This window comes from Zalophus californianus, chromosome 9, assembly GCF_009762305.2.
Source record: "Zalophus californianus isolate mZalCal1 chromosome 9, mZalCal1.pri.v2, whole genome shotgun sequence".
In the NCBI taxonomy this organism is placed as follows: Eukaryota; Metazoa; Chordata; class Mammalia; order Carnivora; family Otariidae; genus Zalophus; species Zalophus californianus.
The window spans coordinates 65,030,314-65,052,124 of NC_045603.1; the positions used below are offsets into that span (position 1 = coordinate 65,030,314).

General features: G+C 38.9%; 1 protein-coding gene across 1 annotated transcript in view; it reads left to right on the top strand.

The window, feature by feature from the left end:
• LOC113921438 (acyl-CoA-binding domain-containing protein 5-like) overlaps nucleotides 1-21,811 on the top strand; it is an 85,801-nt gene that overhangs the window by 45,421 nt on the left and 18,569 nt on the right. The window contains exons 3-6 of the mRNA XM_035729322.1: nucleotides 12,598-12,724; nucleotides 14,344-14,416; nucleotides 19,388-19,502; nucleotides 19,596-19,628. Coding sequence (XP_035585215.1) covers nucleotides 12,598-12,724; nucleotides 14,344-14,416; nucleotides 19,388-19,502; nucleotides 19,596-19,628 — 348 coding nt within the window. The remainder of the gene's footprint in view (nucleotides 1-12,597; nucleotides 12,725-14,343; nucleotides 14,417-19,387; nucleotides 19,503-19,595; nucleotides 19,629-21,811) is intronic.

Genomic DNA, 21,811 nt, shown 5'->3' on the forward strand with positions numbered 1-21,811 from the left:
CGCTTAACAACTGAGCCACCCAGGTGCCCCTTAATTAAAGATTTTATTTATTTATTCATCAGAGAGAGAGAGAGCACAAGCAGGGGGAGCAGCAGGCTCCCCACTGAGCAAGGAGCCCAACTCGGGACTAGATCCCAGGACCCCCGGGATCCTAACCCAAGCGGAAGGCAGACGCTCAAACCAACTGAGCCACCCAGGCATCCCAGCAATAAAGCTTCTGCAAGGAAATATCAAATAACTTCACAAGTGTGGGGTAGGCAAAGATTTCTTAAACAGGATACAGTAAGCACTGAAAAATAAAGAAAAAAATGGAAAAACTGCTTTTTAGTGAAGTGTGAAGGTGAGACATTACATTCATTTCCAAAGCTGCTGTTACAAATTACAACAAATTTAGTGACATAAAGCAACACTAATTTATTATCTTCGCAGCTCTGGAGGTCAGAACAGTCAGCTAAAATTAAGGTGTCGATAGGGCTTTGTTCCTTCTGGAGACTCCAGAGAATATGTTTCCTTGCTTTTCCAGGTTCTAGAAGCTACCTGCATTGTTTGGCTCATGGCTCCTTCTTCCACCTTCAAATCAGCAGCAGAGTGTCTTCAAATCTCTGACTTTCCTTCTATAAACACATTCTTCCTCTCTGACTCTGACCATCATTCTTCCTTATAAGGACCCTGTGACTACATACATCCCAGATGGATAATCCAGGATAATCTCCCCAGCTCAAGATCCTTAACTTGATTATGAGCCAAAGTCCTTTTTACCATATAACGTAATATACTCATAGTTTCCAGGGATTTCCAGGGATACGGGGCGCCTGGGTGGCTCAGTCCGTTAAGCATCTGCCTTCGGCTCAGGTCATGATCCCAGGGTTCCTGAGATCAAGTTCTATATCGGCTCCTTGCTCTGCAGGGAGTCTGCTTCTCCCTCTCCCTCTGCCCTTCCCCCCCACTTGTACTCTCTCTCTCAATCTCAAATAAATAAATAACATCTTAAAAAAATACTAGTAAGAAAGTGAAAAGATAAACCACAACATATACATTTGACAGAGGACTCATACCCAGGATATAAACTTTTTTTATTATTATGTTATGTTAATCACCATACATTACATCATTAGTTTTTGATGTAGTGTTCCATGATTCATTGTTTGTGTATAACACCCAGTGCTCCATGCAGAACGTGCCCTCCTTAATACTCATCACCAGGCTAACCCATCCCCCCACCCCCCCCAGGATATAATTCTTAAAAATTCCTCCAAGTCAATTAAAAAAAAACAATTCAATAAAAAATGGACAAAAGAAGACAACTACATTTCACAAAAGGCCAATACATATAGGAAAAGGTACTCAACTCATTATTCATCAAGGAAAGGCAAATTAAAGCCACACTGGGGGCGCCTGGGTGGCTCAGTCCATTCGTGTCTGCCTTCTGCTCAGGTCACGGTCTCAGGATCCTGGGATCCAGCCGGTGTGGGGCTCCCTGCTCAGTCGGAAGTCTACTTCTCCCTCTCCCTCTCCCTCTGCAGCGCCCCCTCCAAACTCATGTGCACACACTCCCTCTCTCTCAAACAAGTAAATAAAATCTTTGAAATAAATAAATAAGGCCATTCTAAGATAACACTGCACTCCACCAAGATGTAGTGTAAATTTTTTTAATTTTATTTATTTACTTACTTAGAACGCGCTTGCGAGCATGTGCACACGTGTGCCCAAGCTGGAGCTGGGGGAGGGGCAGAGGGAAAGGGAGAAAGAATCCTAAGCAGCTCTGCCCTGAGCCAGGACCCTCACACGGAGCCGGATCTCATGACCCTAAGATCATGACCTGAGAGTAAATCAAAAGCCCCATACTTGGGGCGCCTGGCTGGCTCAGTCGTTAAGGTTCTGCCTTCGGCTCAGGTCATGATCCCAGCGTCCTGGGATCAAGCCCCGCGTCGGGCTCCCTGATCAGCGGAAAGCCTGCTTCTCCCTCTCCCTCTCCCACTCCCCCTGCTTGTGTTCCCTCTCTCGCTGTGTCTCTCTCTGTCAAGTACATAAAAAAAAAAAAAAAAAAAAAAGCCCCATACTTAATGGACGGAGCGGCCCAGGAGCCCTGTAGTGTAAATTTTGTTTTTGTTTTTCTTAAGATTTTATTTATTTGAGAGAGAGAGAGAAATAGCCACAGAGATAGCAAGAGAGAGCACGAGCAGGGAGGAGAGGGAGAAGCGGACTACCCGCTGAGCAGGGAGCCCGATGCAGGGCTCAAGGCGGGGCTTCATCCCAGGACCCTGGGATCGTGACCTGGGCCGAAGGCAGACGCTTAACCCACTAAGCCACCCAGGCGCCCTGCAGTGTAAATTTTAAAAGACTGCACTACACACCCATTAGAATAGCTAAAACAAAATATCCTGACAATAGCAGACAATAGAATGAAGAATGATTGGACTCTCATACCTTACTAGCGGCAAACTGCTACAGCCCCTTTGGAAAGCAGTCTTCACAGTTTCTTATAAAGCCAAATATATACCTAATATATAACCTAGCAATCCTGCTTGTAGGTATTTACCCCAGAGAAATGAAAATGTATGTTCACACAAAAGCCACTGTTTGAATGTTTACAGTAGCTATATACACAATCATTAAAAGCTGGGAACAACACAAATGTCCTTCAACCAGCTATGGATAAACAAACAATAGAATACTATTCCGCAATAAAATGTAATAAACTATATATGCATACAAAGTCATGGGTGAATCTCAAATGCAATTTGCTAAGTGAAAGAAGACATACACACACACACCTACGTATTGTATTATTTCATTTATATGAAATTTTAGAAAAGGCAAAACTCCCGTGATAAAAATTAGACCAGACTTTGCCAGAGGCCAAATTCCAAACAGACACAAATAAACTTTTAGAGGTGATGGAAATGTTCTAGATCATGATTGTAGTGAGGGTTACATGACTAAATACACTTCTCAACCTTTATTGAATTGCACACTTACAATCAGTGAGTTTTATTGTAACTGAAGTATATCTAACTGAAGCTGACCCCAAAGAAAGTACAAGCAGAAGAAAAATCCCTTGCTTCAAATATTAAAGAACAGGGAAAACATTACATATTTTTGTTAGCTTTGATACAGGATAAAAAATCATCCAACCCAGAAAGATAGGAGACAACTTGTTTTTCCAAGTTATAAAGGTGACTAAATGGTGGAGAGTTAACATTAAAAATTGCAAGCAGACATGATGACACTAAGTTATGAACATCATGAAAACTTTTGGGTCCAGTTTCCCTCCCACAATGTACACTTTTATGCTATTTACTGATTTAGCGTATTTCTTATTTTTTAAGAGTTTTGGGGTTCGTTTTGTTTTGTTTTGTTTTGTTTTAAAGATTCTATTCATTGGGACGCCTGGGTGGCTCAGGTGGTTGAGCCTTCGGCTCAGGTCATGACCCTGGAGTCCCGGGATGGAGCCCCACATCAGGGAGTCTGCTTCTGCTTCTCCCTCTGACCCTCCTCCCTCTCAGGCTCTCTCTCTCTCTCTCAAATAAATAAATAAAATCTTTAAAAAAAAGATTCTATTCATTTATTTGTCAGAGAGAGAGTGAGCACAATCGGGGGAGCGGCAGGCAGAGGGAGAAGTAGGCTCCCCGCTGAGCAAGAAGCCCAACTCAGGACTCCATCCCAGGGCCCTGGGATCATGACCTGAGCCAAAGGCAGATGCTTAAATAACTGAGCCACCCAGGCGTCCCTGATTTAGTATTTTTCTGTGGGTTTTGTTTGAATACATTAAAATGAAATGTCTTTCAAAGAAATCCCAACAGAATAAAGAGTTAAGAGTGTTTGTATTAAACCACATGGTGTATACTGAAGGCTCAAGCTGAAAATCAGACCTTATATATTTCATTTCGTGGATGTCTAGTCAAGATAATCAATTTGGTCATGAAAAACAATTTGTAATTGCAAATTCTGCACATATGCATGGGGATAAATGGAAATTTCATACATTCAACTTTGAAATAGCAGATTGCTGATAATCATAAAGACCTTACTTCAGAGGGGTTAAGAGATGTGCCAGGAAAGAATAATTTGGACTCTCTTGGTACAAGATTGCTTCTCGTGTTTTCTGGAATACAAGTGATACTGCCTACTTAGTGAACGTCAGACATCTGCACAGTTAATTCACAATATTGCATCCCAGGATCCTAAATTAGAATTGTGTGGTCAACAAACCAGAATATAGCCTAGAAATGTGGTATAATGGAAGGAAACCAGGAGTCAGGCAACCAGGCTTCTTCCCCCACCATCCCTCCTGGTCTCCAATCCACGACCACTATGTGACATGATCACATTCTCTACCAAAAAAAGTGTGTGTGTGTGTGTGTGCGTGTGTGTGTGCGCGAGCACAGCGCACGCGTGCGCGCTAGTCTGCTCAGGCTGCCAAAACAAAATGCCACACATTGAGTGGCTTAAACAACAAATTTTATTTTCTTACACTTCTGCAGGCTAGAAGTCCAAGATCAAAGTGTCAGCAGATTTTGTGTCTCCCAAAGCCCCTCTCCTTGGCTTGCAGATGGTCATCTTCTCATTATGTCCTCATGTGGGACCTTTTCCCTGGTGTCGATGTCTTAATCTTGTCCTTTTTTTTTAATATTTATTTGAGAGAGAGAGGGAAAGGGAGCAGGGGGAGAGGAGAGAGAGAATCCCAAGCAGACTCCAGGTTGAGTGTGGAGCCCAGAGCGGGGCTCTATCCCATGACCCATAAGATCACCACGTGAGCCAAGACCAAGAGTCAGGACACTTAACCAACTGAGCCACCCTGGAACCCCCTAATCTTGTCTCTTGATAAGGACACCAGTCATACTAGATTAGGGTCATAGCCTATGACCTCATTTCATCTTAATTACCTAGTTAAAGGCCCTATCTAGGGGTGCCTGGGTGGCTCAGTCGGGGTTAAGCATCTGCTTTTGGCTCAGGTCATGATCCCAGGGTCCTGGGATCGAGCCCCAAGTCAGGCTCCCTGCTCAGTAAGCCTGCTTCTCCCTCTCCCTCTGCCTGCAGCTCCCCCTGCTTGGGCTCGCTCTCTCTCTCTCTCTCTGTCTGTCAAATAAATAAATAAAACCTTAAGAAAAAATAAATAAAGGCCCTATCTCCAAATACATTCACATTTAAGGTACTTGAGGTTAGGATTTCAATATATGGACTTTGCAGGGGACATAATTCAGTTCATTACAGGTCATTCTAGGATTAACTGACATCCCAGGATTCTACAACCCTCCATTATCACCTCTCTGCTTCTTTTCAAACTAACAATACCATCCCGGAATCCTCAGAGAAGGAGGGTGAATAGAATGCTCTGTTTAAACAGTTTAGCAAGGCCCACACAAGATAGGAGGATTTTAGGAGATAGAATGAATTGTAAACCCTCCTTCAAATTTTATTATAATTGGTTGTAGAAATTCTTTTACACAGAGTCATCATATTTGTAGCACGCGAGACCCACAGGCTACTTTTCGGGCAGGTCTGATTATTCCTTTAACGTGAGGGAAAGTCCTACCTTAGACACGTTAAGTCAAGCCACTTCACAGTGGCAGTGTCATTTTATTTTATTTTTTTAAAGATTTTATTTATTTATTTGAGAGACAGAGACAGAGAAAGAGAGAAAAGCAGACTTCCTACTGAGCGGAGAGCCCGACATGGGGCTCGATCCCAGGACGCTGAGATTATGACCTGAGCCAAAGGCAGACGCTTAACCAACTGAGCCACCCAGGCGCCCCGCCAGTCTTATTTTAGAGTGGAACAAGCTGTTATCATGAAATAATTAAAAATTAGCAGTGGCTAAAAACGCCAAGTTCCTGGAGTCCTGTGGGGAAAAATATACCCTTTAAGTGCAATCTCATGTTGTTTTTTCTTCTTTCCCAGAAGCTGTAATATTTCCAGCATGGCTTGAATGTATTAATCACTTGTTAATTTTGGAAGCTGCTGAATCAACACAACCTCCTCCACCTCTCATTTTCAACTTCAGTAAGACGCTGCGGGCCTTGGTGACAACAGAACTGTCCCCAGAACCGTTGACCCTACCAACAACAACAAGTACCTCACTCTTTCTTTTTTTTTTTTTAAAGATTTATTTATTCATTTGACAGAGAGAGACACAGCGAGAGAGGGAACACAAGCAGGGGGAGTGGGAGAGGGAGAGGGAGAAGCAGGCTTCCTGCCGAGCAGGGAGCCCGATGCGGGGCTCGATCCCAGGACGCTGGGATCATGACCTGAGCCGAAGGCAGATGCCTAACGACCGAGCCACGCAGGCGCCCCACGTATCTCAATCTTTGAACCTAGCTGAGAACTGGATAATCGTGGCCCTTCCCTGAACTTTGTCCTCCAACCCTTCCAGTGGTTTTATAAATCCCTTAGTGCTGGAAATATCTAGAATGATTTCTCTTTTCCCTACAAATGAACAAAATAATATTTAAAAAGCTCTAAAGACAAATGGCAGCCCATGTAAAGTTAGTATATCTTTAGTTGGAAGTTACAGAAAACAAAACCCGAGGTAGCATAAGAAAGAAAAAGACAAAAGGGGAAAAGAGAAAAAGAAAAAATAAGTTCTCACTACGAGAATTCAGGCTCACTCACAGCACTCAAAACTTCCAATGCAGTCAGTCCTAAGAAAATACTTGTGCAAGTCATTGGGAAGGGCATCAGGAACCCAGGCAAGTATTCTCATTTAGTGCCCTGTATCTTTGCAAAGGTTTTGTTTTGTTTTTGCTACCCTTTGTAAATGGCGGAGATCAAGGCAAATTTGTGTCCCCAGTTTTTCATCTCCACCATTCAAGAAGCCAATCCTCCTCTCAAATCCCTCCGTTCCACATCCACATTCCTCAAAAAGAAAATCTGGTAAGAGCATTAGCACTGACAGCAATGCCCTGAGATTGGTGTGGGAAGTTTCCAGAGAGAGTAGATAATCAAAGGAAATAGAGTTTCAGGTGTTCACTGCAAGTGGGGAAACTTTTACAATACATATCTATGTGGCCTGGGTGCTACCTGTGTCATTGTGCAAGTTACTCATACACAAGAACATCTGGTTTCTCCCCAGGAGTTTATGCTGTTCCTGTTTGTTGTTGTCGTTTGTTTGTTTAATGACTTCTCCAAGCTAGTTCTGTAATGTCTGTATTCTTTGTCATTTGTAGCCACTGAGCTCACGGTCTCCTGGGCACAGGCACAACTCTGCATGGATTTGTGGTATTCTGGATTTCCAAAAATATACGTTGCGGTTTTTCAAAACCCTCTCTGGACATCTCATTCTCCAGATTTTCCTTAAAAAATTTTTTTCAAACTCTGTTTTCCCTATTATGGCCGCCACAGCCACTGCAATGGTAAACAGTTAAAAGTGGTTTTCAACAAATACATAGGATTGTTGGTGCTAAGTGAGTTCTGAGTCAAGTGAAAGCTAAGTCCTGAGAATGGGGCTTTTCCAGGGAGCTGCCAGCAAGGTCAAATAGCAGTAATTCTCTGGGCATCGGACTTTTGGGGGCTTTCCCAACCTGTTCTTCCCCATCCAGAGGCTGCTAGGATGATGCTTTCCAAAGCACTATGATTGTAAGACAGTTTGTCTTCCAGGCGACTGCAGAGCTAGGGAGAGAGGGATGGAAATAAGGCAAGTTCAAACAACACAAAGCTTACTGTTTTTACTGAGATTTAGCTGTTTTTCTTTTTCTTTTAAGATTTATTATTTGGGGCGCCGGGGTAGCTCAGATGGTTGAGCATCTGCCTTCGGATTAGTTCATGATCTCAGAGTCCTGGGATCGAGCCCCAAGTCAGGCTCCCTGCTCAGTGGGGAGTCTGCTTCTCCCTCTCCTTCTGCCACTGCCCCTGCTTGTGCTCTCTCTCTCTCAAATAAATAATAGATTGTATTTATTTATTTGAGAGAGAGCACACACAAGAGGGGGGAGGGGCAGGGAGAGAGAGAGAGAGAATCTCAAGCCAACTCCCACTGAGCCCAAGCCAGAAGCCTGACTTGGGGTTCAAGATCATGACCTGAGCCAAAATCAAGAACCTGAGGCTTAACCGACTGAGCCATCCAGGCGCCCCTCAGCTTTTTCCTTGAACCAATGCTCCTTTATTTCCACAGTTAATTTTTTTTAAGATTTTATTTATTTATTTAATTGACAGAGAGAGAGAGAGAGAGAGACAGCGAGAGAAGGAACACAAACAGGGGGAAGGGGAGAAGCAGGCTTCTGGCCGAGCAGGGAGCCCGACGCGGGGCTCGATCCCAGGACCCTGGGATCATGACCTGAGCCGAAGGCAGTCGCTTAACCAACTGAGCCACCCAGGCGCCCCTCCACAGTTAATTCTTTTTTAAAGATTTTATTTATTTTGGGGTGCCTGGGTGGCTCAATTTGTTAAGCATCTGTCTTCGGCTCAGGTCATGATGCCAGGGTCCTGGGATCGAACCCCCGCATCTGGCTCCCTGCTCAGTGGGGAAGGCTGCTTTTCCCCTCTCCCCCTGCTGCTCCCCCTGCTCCGGCTTTCTCTTGAGCTCTCTCCCACTATCTGTTGAATGGAGAAATAAAATCTTAAGAAAAAAAAAAGCAACTGCAAACGCAAGAAAACTAGAAGTGACCACACATGCCCAGGGAAAGGCTCTGAAAGGACTTGAGAAGAATTTTAGTTTTACCTCAGGCTGATCCTCCCACAGACAGCCTACAACAATCAACAAACCATAACAATAAACAAAAGCAATAACAAAAAACAGGAAACCCTGGGGACAGGGGAGAATCTGATATCCAGAGTTACCACATTATTAGATTCAAATGCCCAGTATTCCACAACAACAACCAAAAAATCACATGGCATACAAAAAACAGTAAATATGGACCAATGAAAAAAACAAAACAATAGCAAATATCACTCATAAAGATCTAATTAATGGCACATATACTAGAAAAAGATGTTAAAACAACTGTTTTTAAAGATGCTCAAAGAACTAAAGAAGGATGTGGAGAAAGTTAAGAAAGCATTGTGTGAACAAAATGAAAATATCAGTAAAGAAACAGAAAATCTAAAAAGAAACCAAAAACAACTCATTTGCATTTGCCTACTAGTTAATGATGTTAAGGATCATTTAATGTACTTATTGTCCATTTTCATATCTTTTTTAGAGAACTCTATTCAAGCTTTTTGCCCATATTAAAATCTGATTGTTTTTTTTGTTGTTGGGTTGTGGGAACTAGTATTTCAAATCAGGGGGAAAAGATGGATTGTTCAATAATGGAGGGCAACTGGGTAAAATTCTATAAAAAATTTAAAAATTGTCAGGCGCCTGGGTGGCTCAGATGGTTAAGCGTCTGCCGTCGGCTCAGGTCATGGTCCCGGGGTCCTGGGATCGAGTCCTGCATCGGGCTCCCTGCTCCTTGGGAGCCTGCTTCTCCCTCTGCTTCTCTCTCTCTCTCTCTCTCTCTCTCTCTCCCTCTGTCTCTCATGAATAAAAAAATAAAATCTTAAAAAAAATTTAAAAATTGTCACAACTTTCCATGTTTGTTTCTTAAAGGGAAATAAAATATTTGGATGAAAATGCAGACCTTTTATGCACCGTAACCAGTCCCTCTACCCATCAAGGCAATCACTAGCATAGATTTATTGTTTCTCTTTTTATTGAAAAACAACTTTATATACTAAGTTGGTATAAACAATTTGTAATTCTGTTTTGTGTATTTTATATATTCTAAAAATTTATTTTTTCACGTAACATTATCTTCTCAAGATTCATAGAGTCTAGTGTAATTTACTCCTTTTCGTTGCTATATAGTATTTCATCGTTCCTGCGTTCCATATTTCATTATGTACTCTCCATTTGAAGGTATTTTGGTTGTTTCAAACCGCTTAATACTACAAACGGCTCTCTGATGAATATCCTTATATCTGTCCCCATGCACACATGGGTGAAAGTTTCCTAGAATTTATGCTAACAACAGAAATTGCTTCATTAATAGGTATGTGTATTTTCATTTTTGGTAGAAAATACCAAATTGGTCTCCATTAGGTTGTATCAGTTTACATTCTCATCAGGAGTGTATGAGATCTGGGTGTGTGGGTGGCTGAGTCGGTCAAGCGGCTGCGTTCAGCTCAGGTCTTGATCCCTGGGTCCTGGGATCCAACCTGGCGTCGGGCTCCTTGCTCAGCAGGGAGCCTGCTTCTCCCTCTGCCTGCCGCTCCCCTGCTTGTGCTCTCTCTCTCTCTCTCTGTCAAATGAATAAATAAAATCTTACAAAAGAAGTTAAAAAAAGGGAATGTATGAGCGCTCTGTATGTTCATATTCTCATCAGCATTTTATATTGTCAGACATAAGATCATTAGCAGGACTGAGGAATAAAAAGTGATATATCATTGTTGTTTTAATCTGCATTTCCCTGATTATTATAGAGCTTATCTTCCCATTTGTGTTTTTGACCATTTGTTATTCCTCTTCTGCTGTGTGCTAGTCTTTTCCCTGACCCATTTTTCTATGGAGTTTTTTGTCCTTTGGTATTAATTAACTGTAAGAATTCTTCATTCTGTACAAAAGGTTTTTTTGTCTATTACAGATTGCTTCAGTTAGAAATTCCATTTTGCTTCAAGCAATAAAACCCTACGGAAAGACAAATGTCTATATTTTTCTTGGATCAGATTTTGCACAGACCGTACCAGGCCGGTGCCGTTGTTCATGAAGCTACCAAGGACCGCGGCTCCTCTTCCCTTTCAGTTTTCACCAACTTGGTACATGGCTTTCATCACTGTGGGACAAGGCAGCTGCTATACTTCCATCTATTTCAGCATTTCAAGGATAAGAAGGATGCAAGTAAAAGGCAAAGGCTAAAAAGGGCAAAGGGGTGCTCCAGCTAAATCTTTACGCATTAAACACCTTCACGGAATCTTGCCATTTGCAATGATGTGGATGGAACTAAAGGGTATTATGCTGAGCGAAATAAGTCAATCAGAGAAAGACATGTATCATATGATCTCACTGATAGGAGGAATTCTTAATCTCAGGAAACAAACAGGGTTGCTGGAGTGGTGGGGGGTGGGAGGGATGGGGAGGCTGGCCGATGGACACTGGGGAGGGTGTGTGCTGTGGTGAGCGCTGTGAATTGTGTAAGACTGATGAATCACAGACCTGTACCCCTGAAACAAATAATACATTATATGTTAAAAGAAAAGTAGATAGTAGGAGGGGAAAAGGGAAGGGGTGGAAATCGGAGGGGGAGACGAACCGTAAGAGACTACGGACTCTGAGAAACAAACCGAGGGTTCTAGAGAAGAGGGGGTGGGTGTTATTAAGTATTGCAACTTATACCACTCATGCATACAATTTGAATTTTTTTTAAAGATTTTATTTATTTATTTGAGAGAGACAGAGAGCACGAGCAGGGGGAAGGGGCAGAGGGAGAGGGAGAAGCAGACTTCCTGCTGAGCAGGGAGCCCGACATGGGACTCGATCCCAGGACCCCGGGACCATGACCCAAGCCGAAGGTTGATGCTTAGCTGGATGAGCCACCCAAGCACCCCACAATTTGAAATTTTTAACATAAAAAAAGTTATATATACACTAGGGATATATATGAAGACTAATTTTCAATGGAATTGATGTGTCCAAAATTACAGAGGTAGGAAGTGAGAAATGTCTTTTTTGTTTTTTAAGATTTTATTTATTTATTTGTCGGAGAGCACAATCGGGGAGCAGCAGGCAGAGGGAGAAGCAGACTCCCTGCTGAGCAGGGAGCCCCACACAGGACTCGGTCCCAAGACCCCGGGATCATGACCTGAGCTGAAGGCAGATGCCTAACCTACTGAGCCACCCAGGTGTCCCGAGAAATCGCTTTTATCTTGGATTAATTCTTTTTCTACCACAGCACACACTGGTTGATTTTAGCCAAACTTCCTTATTCATCAAGAAATTGAAATTTGGCCAAGAAAATTGAGTTTCTTTCTTCTTTTTAAAAATGTTTTATTTATTTATTTATTTGAGAGAAACAGAGATAATGAGAGAGAGCAGGAATGGGAAGAAGGGGGAGAAGCCGACTCCCTGCTGAGCAGGGAGCCCGACTGGGGGCTTGATCCCAGGACTCTGGGATCACGACCTAAGCCGAAGGCAGACGCTCAACCAACTGAGCACCCAGGCGCCCCGAGGAGTTGAATTTCTTAATATGGAAGTTCCGTTAAGCAGAGTGTACATTTAACTTTTTCATTTATGCTAGTCAGTTTGGTTTGTCACAATCTTTGAATAAAAAATACATTATTATAGTTGCATAATGCAGTTATTCTATATTTTCACGTATTGCTTTTTTTAAATGACATTTGCCAGTTATTTTAATAACACCTACGGCCTGTTTGTTCATTTATTCTTTTATTTACTGGACTATGTTAGGCATTGTTATTTAAGTGTAAAAATCTGAGTTTTTTTAAATCAAAAGAGTATAGCAACTACCAGAGCCATAACGTTTGTTTCTGTAAGACAAAAATAAAAGGTTATCTGAACTATTGATGAAATATTTAAAAATCACTATTGGTATAGCTCAGCTGATTTCTAGCCTTAGATTGTCGATTGTATTCTCCAGTGATCTGTATTTAATATGTTTCCAATAGGTTCATTTCAGCCAACAAATGAAATGATGCTCAAATTCTATGGCTTCTATAAGCAGGCAACTGAAGGACCCTGTCCCTGTAAACTTTCAAGGCCTGGATTCTGGGATCCTATTGGAAGATACAAATGGTAATTTCACATAGAGAGCTATGAAAGGGATTTTATTTTAGTGACATAATTATCATATGACTTATTTATGTGGTTATGTATTAGTCTGAGCAGAAGTGTTCTAACGTACTAGATCCAATTTTTATCTTCCATGTGCTTTTAACACAATTTCATACAAATAGAAAAGTCTTGGGGAAGAGAAGATAAAACCAAAAGGTGTATCAAAGATTAAAAAATATCATTTTCAGTTAGTCTTTCCTTTGATAGAGTTTTTTTCATTTATCGTAAGAAGAGCAACTCCCAAAATCAGTTAAACAAACAAACTCTTCTGCCTCTTGTACCTACCAAGAAAAATAATGACTTTACTTGCCAAGGGACACTGTTTGCCTTGAGCCTTTAGACGATAACTAGGCGTATGACTAAGGGACTGCTGTGCTAACTTTTTATCTAGGCTGTGTTCCTCCTGTCCCACTGTACTTGAATAGAAATTTGATTTTTAATATCCTTAAGAAAATCATAAAATAGCCGGAGATACCTCTGTAACATAGACTGTACGTTATGAACAGAGTATGCTAATTGGTGAAGCATGTCTTAAGAGCCACACATTTTGATGGCTTAATATCTTTCTTTTTTTTTAATTCCATTTATGTATTTGAGAGAGAGAGAGAGAGAGAGAGAGAGCACATGCAGGGTGAGGGGCAGAGAGAGAAGCAAGACTCCCTGCTGAGCAGGGAGCCCGATGCAGGGCTTGATCCTAGGTCTCCGGGATCATGACCTGAGCTGAAGGCAGATGCCCAACTGACTGAGCCACACAGGTGCCCAATGGCTAAATTTCTTTACACTGCATTGGAAGTCCTTAAACTCTTTTGAGGATTTCTTAGTACTGTACTTTCCTCTAAGTTCTTTATGAATAGTCATAGATAATAGGTCAAATGTAATAGCAGTATGTTACCTAATCTGTTTTAGGAAAGTTGATTTACTTTATGATTTTTCCTCAGAAATGACCATTGGTTGATTTAAACTGCTTCTGGAAAAAATATGTAAAAAGAAAGGTTTTCATTTTAGGCAAAAATTTCAAAGGACTCTTCTCATCATCTAGGGGTTTAAAAATGTCCTCTGCCTCACATTTTTGGTTTTTTAGAAGTAGGAAACCACTTGTATTTTTTGAGTGTATAAGTTAGACTCCTGTTTAAATTAATGGAAACTTTTAAGCAAAACTTCTGTTCATTTAAAACATGGCTGTGATAGTTCATTTCATGTAGAGTTCTAAAATGTTCATTTATGTCACTGTTCTTTATAATATAAAATTTTTGAAGAGTTCCTAGCAAATATTTTTCAACAGTCTATAGTGTCTGCTGTATACTATATATAATATAGTCTCTGTAATCTATAGTCTATAATCTATAGATGGGCTGTGTATTTACTAGTTTTAAATACTATTCAATTTGACAGTTTATTTACTCTGATCCTTTTCTTTAAGATGGTACATTTAAAGTGATCCTTTGAGAGCATAATATCTTTGTGTAGGCTTTAAGTAGAGAGCCCGATTTAAATTAATGACCCTATAGCATTGACTACAAATTGTATTCTGAGCCATTGGAAAATGTGTCTTTTTGTTATTTGGATATTCTCATTTCTAGGGATGCTTGGAGTTCATTGGGCGATATGACCAAAGAGGAAGCCATGATTGCATATGTTGAAGAAATAAAAAAGGTAGGGGAAATAATTCACAGCAGAAAATGAAAATATTCATGGGGCACCTGGGTGGCTCAGTTGGTTAAGCATCTGATTCTTGATCTCAGCTCAGATCTTGATCTCAGGATCATGAGTTAAAAAAAAAGGAAGAAAATGAAAATATTCAGAGCAGCTCTAATTTAATTTGTTATCAAGCAAATTAGCTGCTTTGTTTTAAGGAACAAAGAGATTATAATATATTAGGATATAACATCTAAGTTATTGAATTTATTAGTGCTTTATCTGTCTCCTCAATGTTCATCTTAAGGTCAATGTTTTTTCCTTAAGATCACATTGTAGTGATGTGATTTTTCTTTTTTTTCCATCTTCTCTCTCTTTCTCCGTTGTCAACTTCTTCAGAAAGTTTGGAAATAGGAATCTTTTGAAGTACTGAAATCCCTTTCTCAGGAATCTGGGAAGTACCTGGGCTGTCTTGAAACCATTTCTGCTTTGGAACTTTTTACTTAGGAGAAATAGTTAACAACCCTGCCCCTCAGTGTTCTCATCAAGTTTGACCCACAAATTGAGATATTCCTATCACAGGACTTCTTAGTAACAAGCCTTTTTCTGTGAATGCAGAGATCCTTCAGAAGCAGAATAAGAGAAGGATTCTTTTAATGTCTCATAATTAAGAGGGAGAGCATTCCTTACTGTTGTCTGTTCAAGGGATTGTTTTGAGGAGCAAATTTATGAAGAAATCTTGGATTTTAAAGATACTCTTAGTGTCTGTTTATAAAGCACCGTTTCTATTTTGGAACTGGATCAGAAATTGTGAAATTTAGGTCTGTTTGATAATCTTAAATAAATTATCTGTGAACATAAAGAAAATCCGTAAAAAGGAATACTTCTTTTGCCAGATTGTTTGGCAGTGTTACTTTCTAGAAGTCATTTCTATTTGGTTGATTGAGCTTCATTTGTTTTGTTTTATTTTGTTGTCTTCTATACTGCTCAAAGTTGTGCCCTTTGTTAAATTTTCGCAGTTTATTTACTTAGTGGACCTGGTTTATCTATAACAGAAGGCAGAGTTTAGTCCTTTTGGCTGTTAACTATATCAGTAGCAAAATAACAAAGGCGCCTTTCAAAAGCAGAGAGAGCAACTCTGGCTCCCTTTTTGATTTGGTGACTATTCCTTTTCTTTCTTTAAATATCATTCTAATTTTTAGGACACACTTCTATCATGTAAAGTTGAATTGACACATTGGGTCAAATTTTCCCCTTTTCCCTATACGATTTGTTTAATTAATGATGTACCACAGTTTAAAGTGGGAGGGAGATGGATTTAAACTGTAACTGCTGCCGTTTAGTTGTCTTAAGATACTTCAACTGTGCCTGTAGATTTCCGGAACTGCTTCTCTAATTGAAAGGATACGCCAGCTATTTCCATTCAGACTTTTAAAATTTCATTTTTCATATGGTGAATATAATAAAATTTATAGTAAACTTTTAGAGATAAATCTAGGAATGTTAGGATACCCATCAATTGAAAATTTGATTACTTTTTGAAAGTATTTTCAGAGAATTGCTTTTGTGGACATCAGCAGATAAAATTGTATGCTTTTAAATAAGGATGTTTCAGGGGGTCCGAGGCACCTGGCTGGCTCAGTTGGTAGAGTATGCAACTCCTGATTTCAGGGTTGTGAGTTCGAGCCCCATGCTGGGTATAGAGATTACTTAAAAATATACATATGTATTAAATAATGGTGTGGGGTAGTACATTGTCCCAAAGATTTGATCACTGAATTTGGGGCATTTTTTATTTTTTTAAAGATTTTATCTATTTATTTATTTATTTATTTGAGAGAGAGAGGGAGAGGCAGAGGGAGAGGGAGAAGCAGGCTGAGCCGGGAGCCCGATGCTGCGCTAGATCCCAGGAGCCAAAGGCAGACACTTAACCGGTTGAGCCACCTGGGTGCCCCGGGACTTTTCCTAATTGCAATAATTTACTAATTGAACCCGTTTTTATTTTTTTATTTTTATTTTTTATTTATTATTATTATTTTTTAAAGATTTTATTTATTTATTTGACAGAGATAGAGAGAGGGAGAGCACAAGCAGGTGGAGTGGCAGGCAGAGGGAGAGGCAGAAGCAGGCTCCCCGCCGAGGAAGGAGCCTTGACGTGGGGCTCGATTCCAGGACCCTGGGATCGTGACCTGAGCCGAAGGCAGCCGCTCAACCGACTGAGCCACCCAGGCGCCCCTTGAACCAGTTTTTAAATTATATTTGTAAATATGGTCCACTGTGCTATTGCTCTTTAGAATTACTTTTTTAGTATACATTTCATTCTGTGCTTTTGCCTTCAAATGTTTAAGGAACTTATCAATTTAATTTATATCTTTTAATAGGTAATATTTTGTGGAAAATTGCTTTTTGTATTTTATAAACTGTCCAGTGAAATATCACTGAAAAAGTTGCTGGAATCAAAAATTCTTTTAAAATAATTTAATAGGATTTTAGCTTTGAGAGAACAGAATAATGTGGTTTGTGGGAAATAATCCATACTTCTTTAAATAAAGTTAATTTTGATTCATAATCAAAAGGAAATATAAAATTTTATTTTCTGTACGAACTTTACAGGCTATCTTTTTTTGTTTTTGTTTTAAAGATTTTTATTTTTAAGGACCTCTACACCCAGTGTGGGGCTCGAAATTACAACCCCAAAATCAAGAGTCGCATGTTCTACCGACTGAGCCAGCCAGCCGCCCCCCAATTTTATAGGCTTTCTTAATGAGGATTTCTGGAGAATTCAGCCAGACCTTGAAAAATATGCAGTATGTCTGTTGGATTTAAAGAGAGATCGGTATACTCAACTCTGGCTGCCCATTGAAATCACTAGGGTGATTTTGTTTAAAAAAAAAAAAATGCCCCAGCATAACCCCAGACTAATTATTTCAGGATTTCTAAGAGGATGGGATAATCGCTATACTAAAGGGAGGATTAGAACAGACTCTCACAAAAGATGGAACCTGAAAGCTACCATGGGTGAGGGTCTGGTCGGTAGGTCTACAAGTCCAGAACATTGGCTTTCTCTTTTTAAGGCTTGACTGATAATAACCATCTTTTGGAGATTTAGAGAAAAACCAGAATGCTAATTTCTTTTTTTTTCTTCCCCAGAGCGCTAATTCCTTAAGTTACAGTGGGTGTTATACTCTTCTACTGCACAACAGGCTCAGGATTGAGATATAAAACACTCCTCAAAATGCCAGAGGCACTTGAGAAACTGTAAGATTGTCTACTGAACAGAGCGTAGAACACTGGAGATTTGGATGACATTAAAAGATGTGTTCATCTGACCAAAAAAACAAAAAACAAAAAACAAAAAAACTGAGGAATTTCATCTTTGCTTGCTTTACAATACAGCATATCTGTACCTTTGATAGGATATTTTCATCATACAGAATTGATGTTTCGTACCAAGGAAATGTGCTAGAGAAACCTAGAAAAATTATTGTGCTTTGGATGCTGTTTTTCGAGTCCCTGCGGTTCACCAAATAGTCTTCATTTGGATAGGTTACAATCCAATTGACTTGATTTAGTTCACCTATACTGTAAATAAAATCTTCTCTGGGGTTAAGGAGTAGTTACCTAGACTGAGATTTGGCTGGCATAGTTCATTCTGTATAATCTCTCAACACACCCCCGCCTTGTGTATTAAATTCCTTGTATGTGCTAGATGCTGGGAATACAGGAGTGATGAAAAACAGATGAAGGCCTTGTTCCACTGAGCTTACATTGTATTGCGAAAGATAGGCAGTAAGCAAACAATAAAGCAGGGAGAGTGACGGAGGAGTCTGAGGTTGTTCTTAATTTTAAAGATACAAGTGGCCACTTTAAAACTGTGTGTAAGCTGAAAAATATGCAAAAGTGATAGAGGATTTTGGTTCCTTTAAGTAATAAATGTGTTCATCTTAGTAATAAAAGTAATATATGTAAATGAAAAAATCCAAACATCAAAAAAAAGTATAAAATGAAAAGTGAGTCTTCCCTATTCCTCCGTTTTAATTGTTTAAGTGATAATTACTTTTAAATCTGTTTTGTAGATTGATTCAGAAAACACATATATGTAGCTATATCTTCTTATTTAAAAGAGAAAAAAACTAATGATGGTATCATACTACTACTGTTCACTAACTACCTTTGGCCTGTAAAAAAAAAATCCAGATGTTTTCCCCGCAGCGTGCACAAAGCTAACCTTAGTCTTTTTTTTAATTCTTATTTTTTTAAAGGTTTTATTTATTTATTCATGAGAGACAGAATGAGAGAGAGGCAGAGGGAGAAGCAGGCTCCCCACGGAGCAGGGAGCCCGATGTGGGATTCGATCCCAGGACCCTGGGATCACGACCTGAGCTGAAGGCAGACGCTTAACCAACTGAGCCACCCAGGCGCCCTAACCTTATTCTTTTTAAATATCTACAAAATATGTCCTATATGGAAATATTTTCTTTTATCAGTTACCAGTTGATGGCTATTTATTTGAATGCCTTTTCAGTTAGTTTACCTTGCTCTTTAAATTTGATGATTCTAAATTGGCCCATAGGTGTGAAGGTGACTGAAAGTGTTGACCATTTCCTACTTCCCTTTTGTGCCCTTTTAGAAACACTACCTTAAAGAACAGACAAATAATTTTACTCTAACCCCAGAATTTTCTGTTGTATTTAACATTAGTGCCCTTAGTTTTTAATGCACAATTTAGAGGTTATTGTGTAAAATTTTAAAAGAAGCCTATGTAAAACACAGTCTTCAAAATGAAGACACTTTTAAATCCTTAATATACTTGAAACTTTTCTAGAAGAGTGTAGATTGTAATTGATATAGATACTTTGGGGAATCTATAAATGAACATCAGATCTCAAAAATATTACTAAATAAATTGTAAATATTATATTATTTGGTACCAGTGTATATGAGATTAGTAGTTTGTGATTTCACAAGATTTGTTTCTTTTGATTACAGATTCTTGAAACTATGCCTATGACTGAGAAAGTTGAAGAGTTGTTACATGTCATAGGTCCTTTTTATGAAATTGTAGAAAACAAAAAGAGTGGCAGAACTTCTGATTTAACCTCAGGTTGGACTGTCCTACCTTGTTTTTAATCCAGCAACTGATATATTATGCATGCATTAATATTTATATGTCTAATTTTTTTTTACTTTCACATCTTTCACATGGAGAAAATCTCTAAATACTTAGAAGGTAGGAATAATGACATCCATGTAAACATTTTGTTTAAAATTTACATGCCAAAAGATTTTTCACAAATTTATATACCTTATAAGCTTGTCACTCAAGAGTTTTCATTCCACACAAAAATATATTGCATAAAGTTAAAAAATATTATAAATGCTTAAGTTTTAACCCTTCAATTATTAAAACATGACAGGTGGCTCACTAAATATATACAGAATTGTAACAGAATTCATGATTTTATTTTGATAGATCATACTTTGATTCACTTTCTGGATTAAATTAACAGTGCCATGGCTAAAATGGTTTTCTAGCTAATTTTAACATGGAAATGTTTATAGTATGGTTTAACTACATAGTGTAGTAACCTAAAACAAGACATCAGTGAATTCACTTAGCTTGGACTTACTTTGTTTTTAGATTCTAATTTCGTGTTCTCAGGAAAGAATTGAACGACTTATCTTTTACATACTAGCAGGAGTTGAATAATAGGCAAGTTTGCTGGCATTAACTGTAAACATTTGCTCTTTAAATTTTTTTTTTTTTTTAGAAAGCAGAGTGAAATGAGCCTGTAAGAATTACTTCAAATGAAAATTATATATGTTTTATTTTTCTGGCATCCCTATTTACAAGGTATCTTTTACTAATTGGCAGAAATTAGGGGTTTGCAAACAGTTACCTCCCTGTCTGTCATAAGATCTACAGTTTGTGTCTGCAATAGTAACTGACATGCTCACTGAGCATAACGCTCATATAACCACATCCTCCATAGCTGACTTGCCTAAAGGAATCAAATTTTAACAAATAATCTTCCATATAATTCATGCTCGTCAATGCAGAAAAAATATTAAGTATTTCCTCTGTGTGAAGCATGTTTCTAGGATTCAGAGGAGAATAAATCTGGATCTGTTTTTAGTTGTATTTAAGCTGGCCCGGAGGCAAATGTTTAAACAACTAATTGTAAAGACAAGGAAAAATGAATAATGATAACAAAGGCTCAGGTCCATAATCCCTAAGCTATAATTTAAAAAATTCAAAAAGCTCGATAAATCAGATTTTTTTTTTGTAACTCATTTGAGAGCAAAACATTTACTTTAGGCAACCAAAATCCTCTATCAGTTTTGCACATTTTTCGGCTTATACACAGTTTTAATGTGGCCACTTGTATCTTTAAAATTAAGAGCTGAACGTGAACTAATTGAGCAGCAGACCCTGACCTGAAATGACATGAGGCTATTTTAAATCTTTATTCAGTGTGACTATTCATATTTGTTGCTGTCAAAACTTTATTTATTATTGTTTTTTAGTGGGAGCTGCCTTAGACTCTGTTGAAGGTGTTACATAATATATAGTACCTATAGTATATGACCTTTGCAAAATTAGAAAACTGGATTTTAAATCATATCTGGATCCAAGGGTTATAAGGGATGTGGACCTATACCATAATTTATTTAACCTGTAACATTCTAAGGGAAGGTTGAGTTTTTTATTTTAATTTCAGTAGAGTTAACATACAGTTTTATATTTGTTTCCTCTTCTAATCTTCAAAAAATGCTGCTGAAAGTAACCCTGTACAAATGTCATTTAATATATGGGTAGGTACATCTGTAAGAAATAATATTAGAAATCTAATAGCCAAGGTCAAAGTATATGGGTGTTTCATAGTTTGCAATCTTGACCTTTTTTTTTTTTAACAGAGAGTGGTATTAAAAGTAGCCACTTAGGCCCAGTAGAACAGATGTATCTGTGTCATACAGGCTTTTTCATAGTATACGTACATAGTTTTGAAATCAGGAAGTATGAACTGTCCAACTTTGTCCTTTTTCAGGATTGTTTTGACCATCCTGGATCCTTTGCATTTCCATTTGAATTACAGAATCAGCTTGTCATTTTTTTGCAGAAAGGGTCACCTGGGATGCTGATAGGGATTGCAACGAATTGTAGGTCATTTTGAGGAGTATTGTCATCACAACAGTATTGTCTTCCAATCCATTTGTTTAGTTTTTTAATTTCTTTCGGCAATGTTTTGTCATTTGCAGTATAAAATTCTTACACCTTCTTTTGTCAAGTGTACTGCTGAGCATTTTATTCTTTCTGCTGCTATTATAGATTATTTTCTAATTTCATTTTTGGACTGTTCACTGTTAGATTGTAGAAATACAATCTGTTTTTTTTTGTTTGTTTGTTTCTTT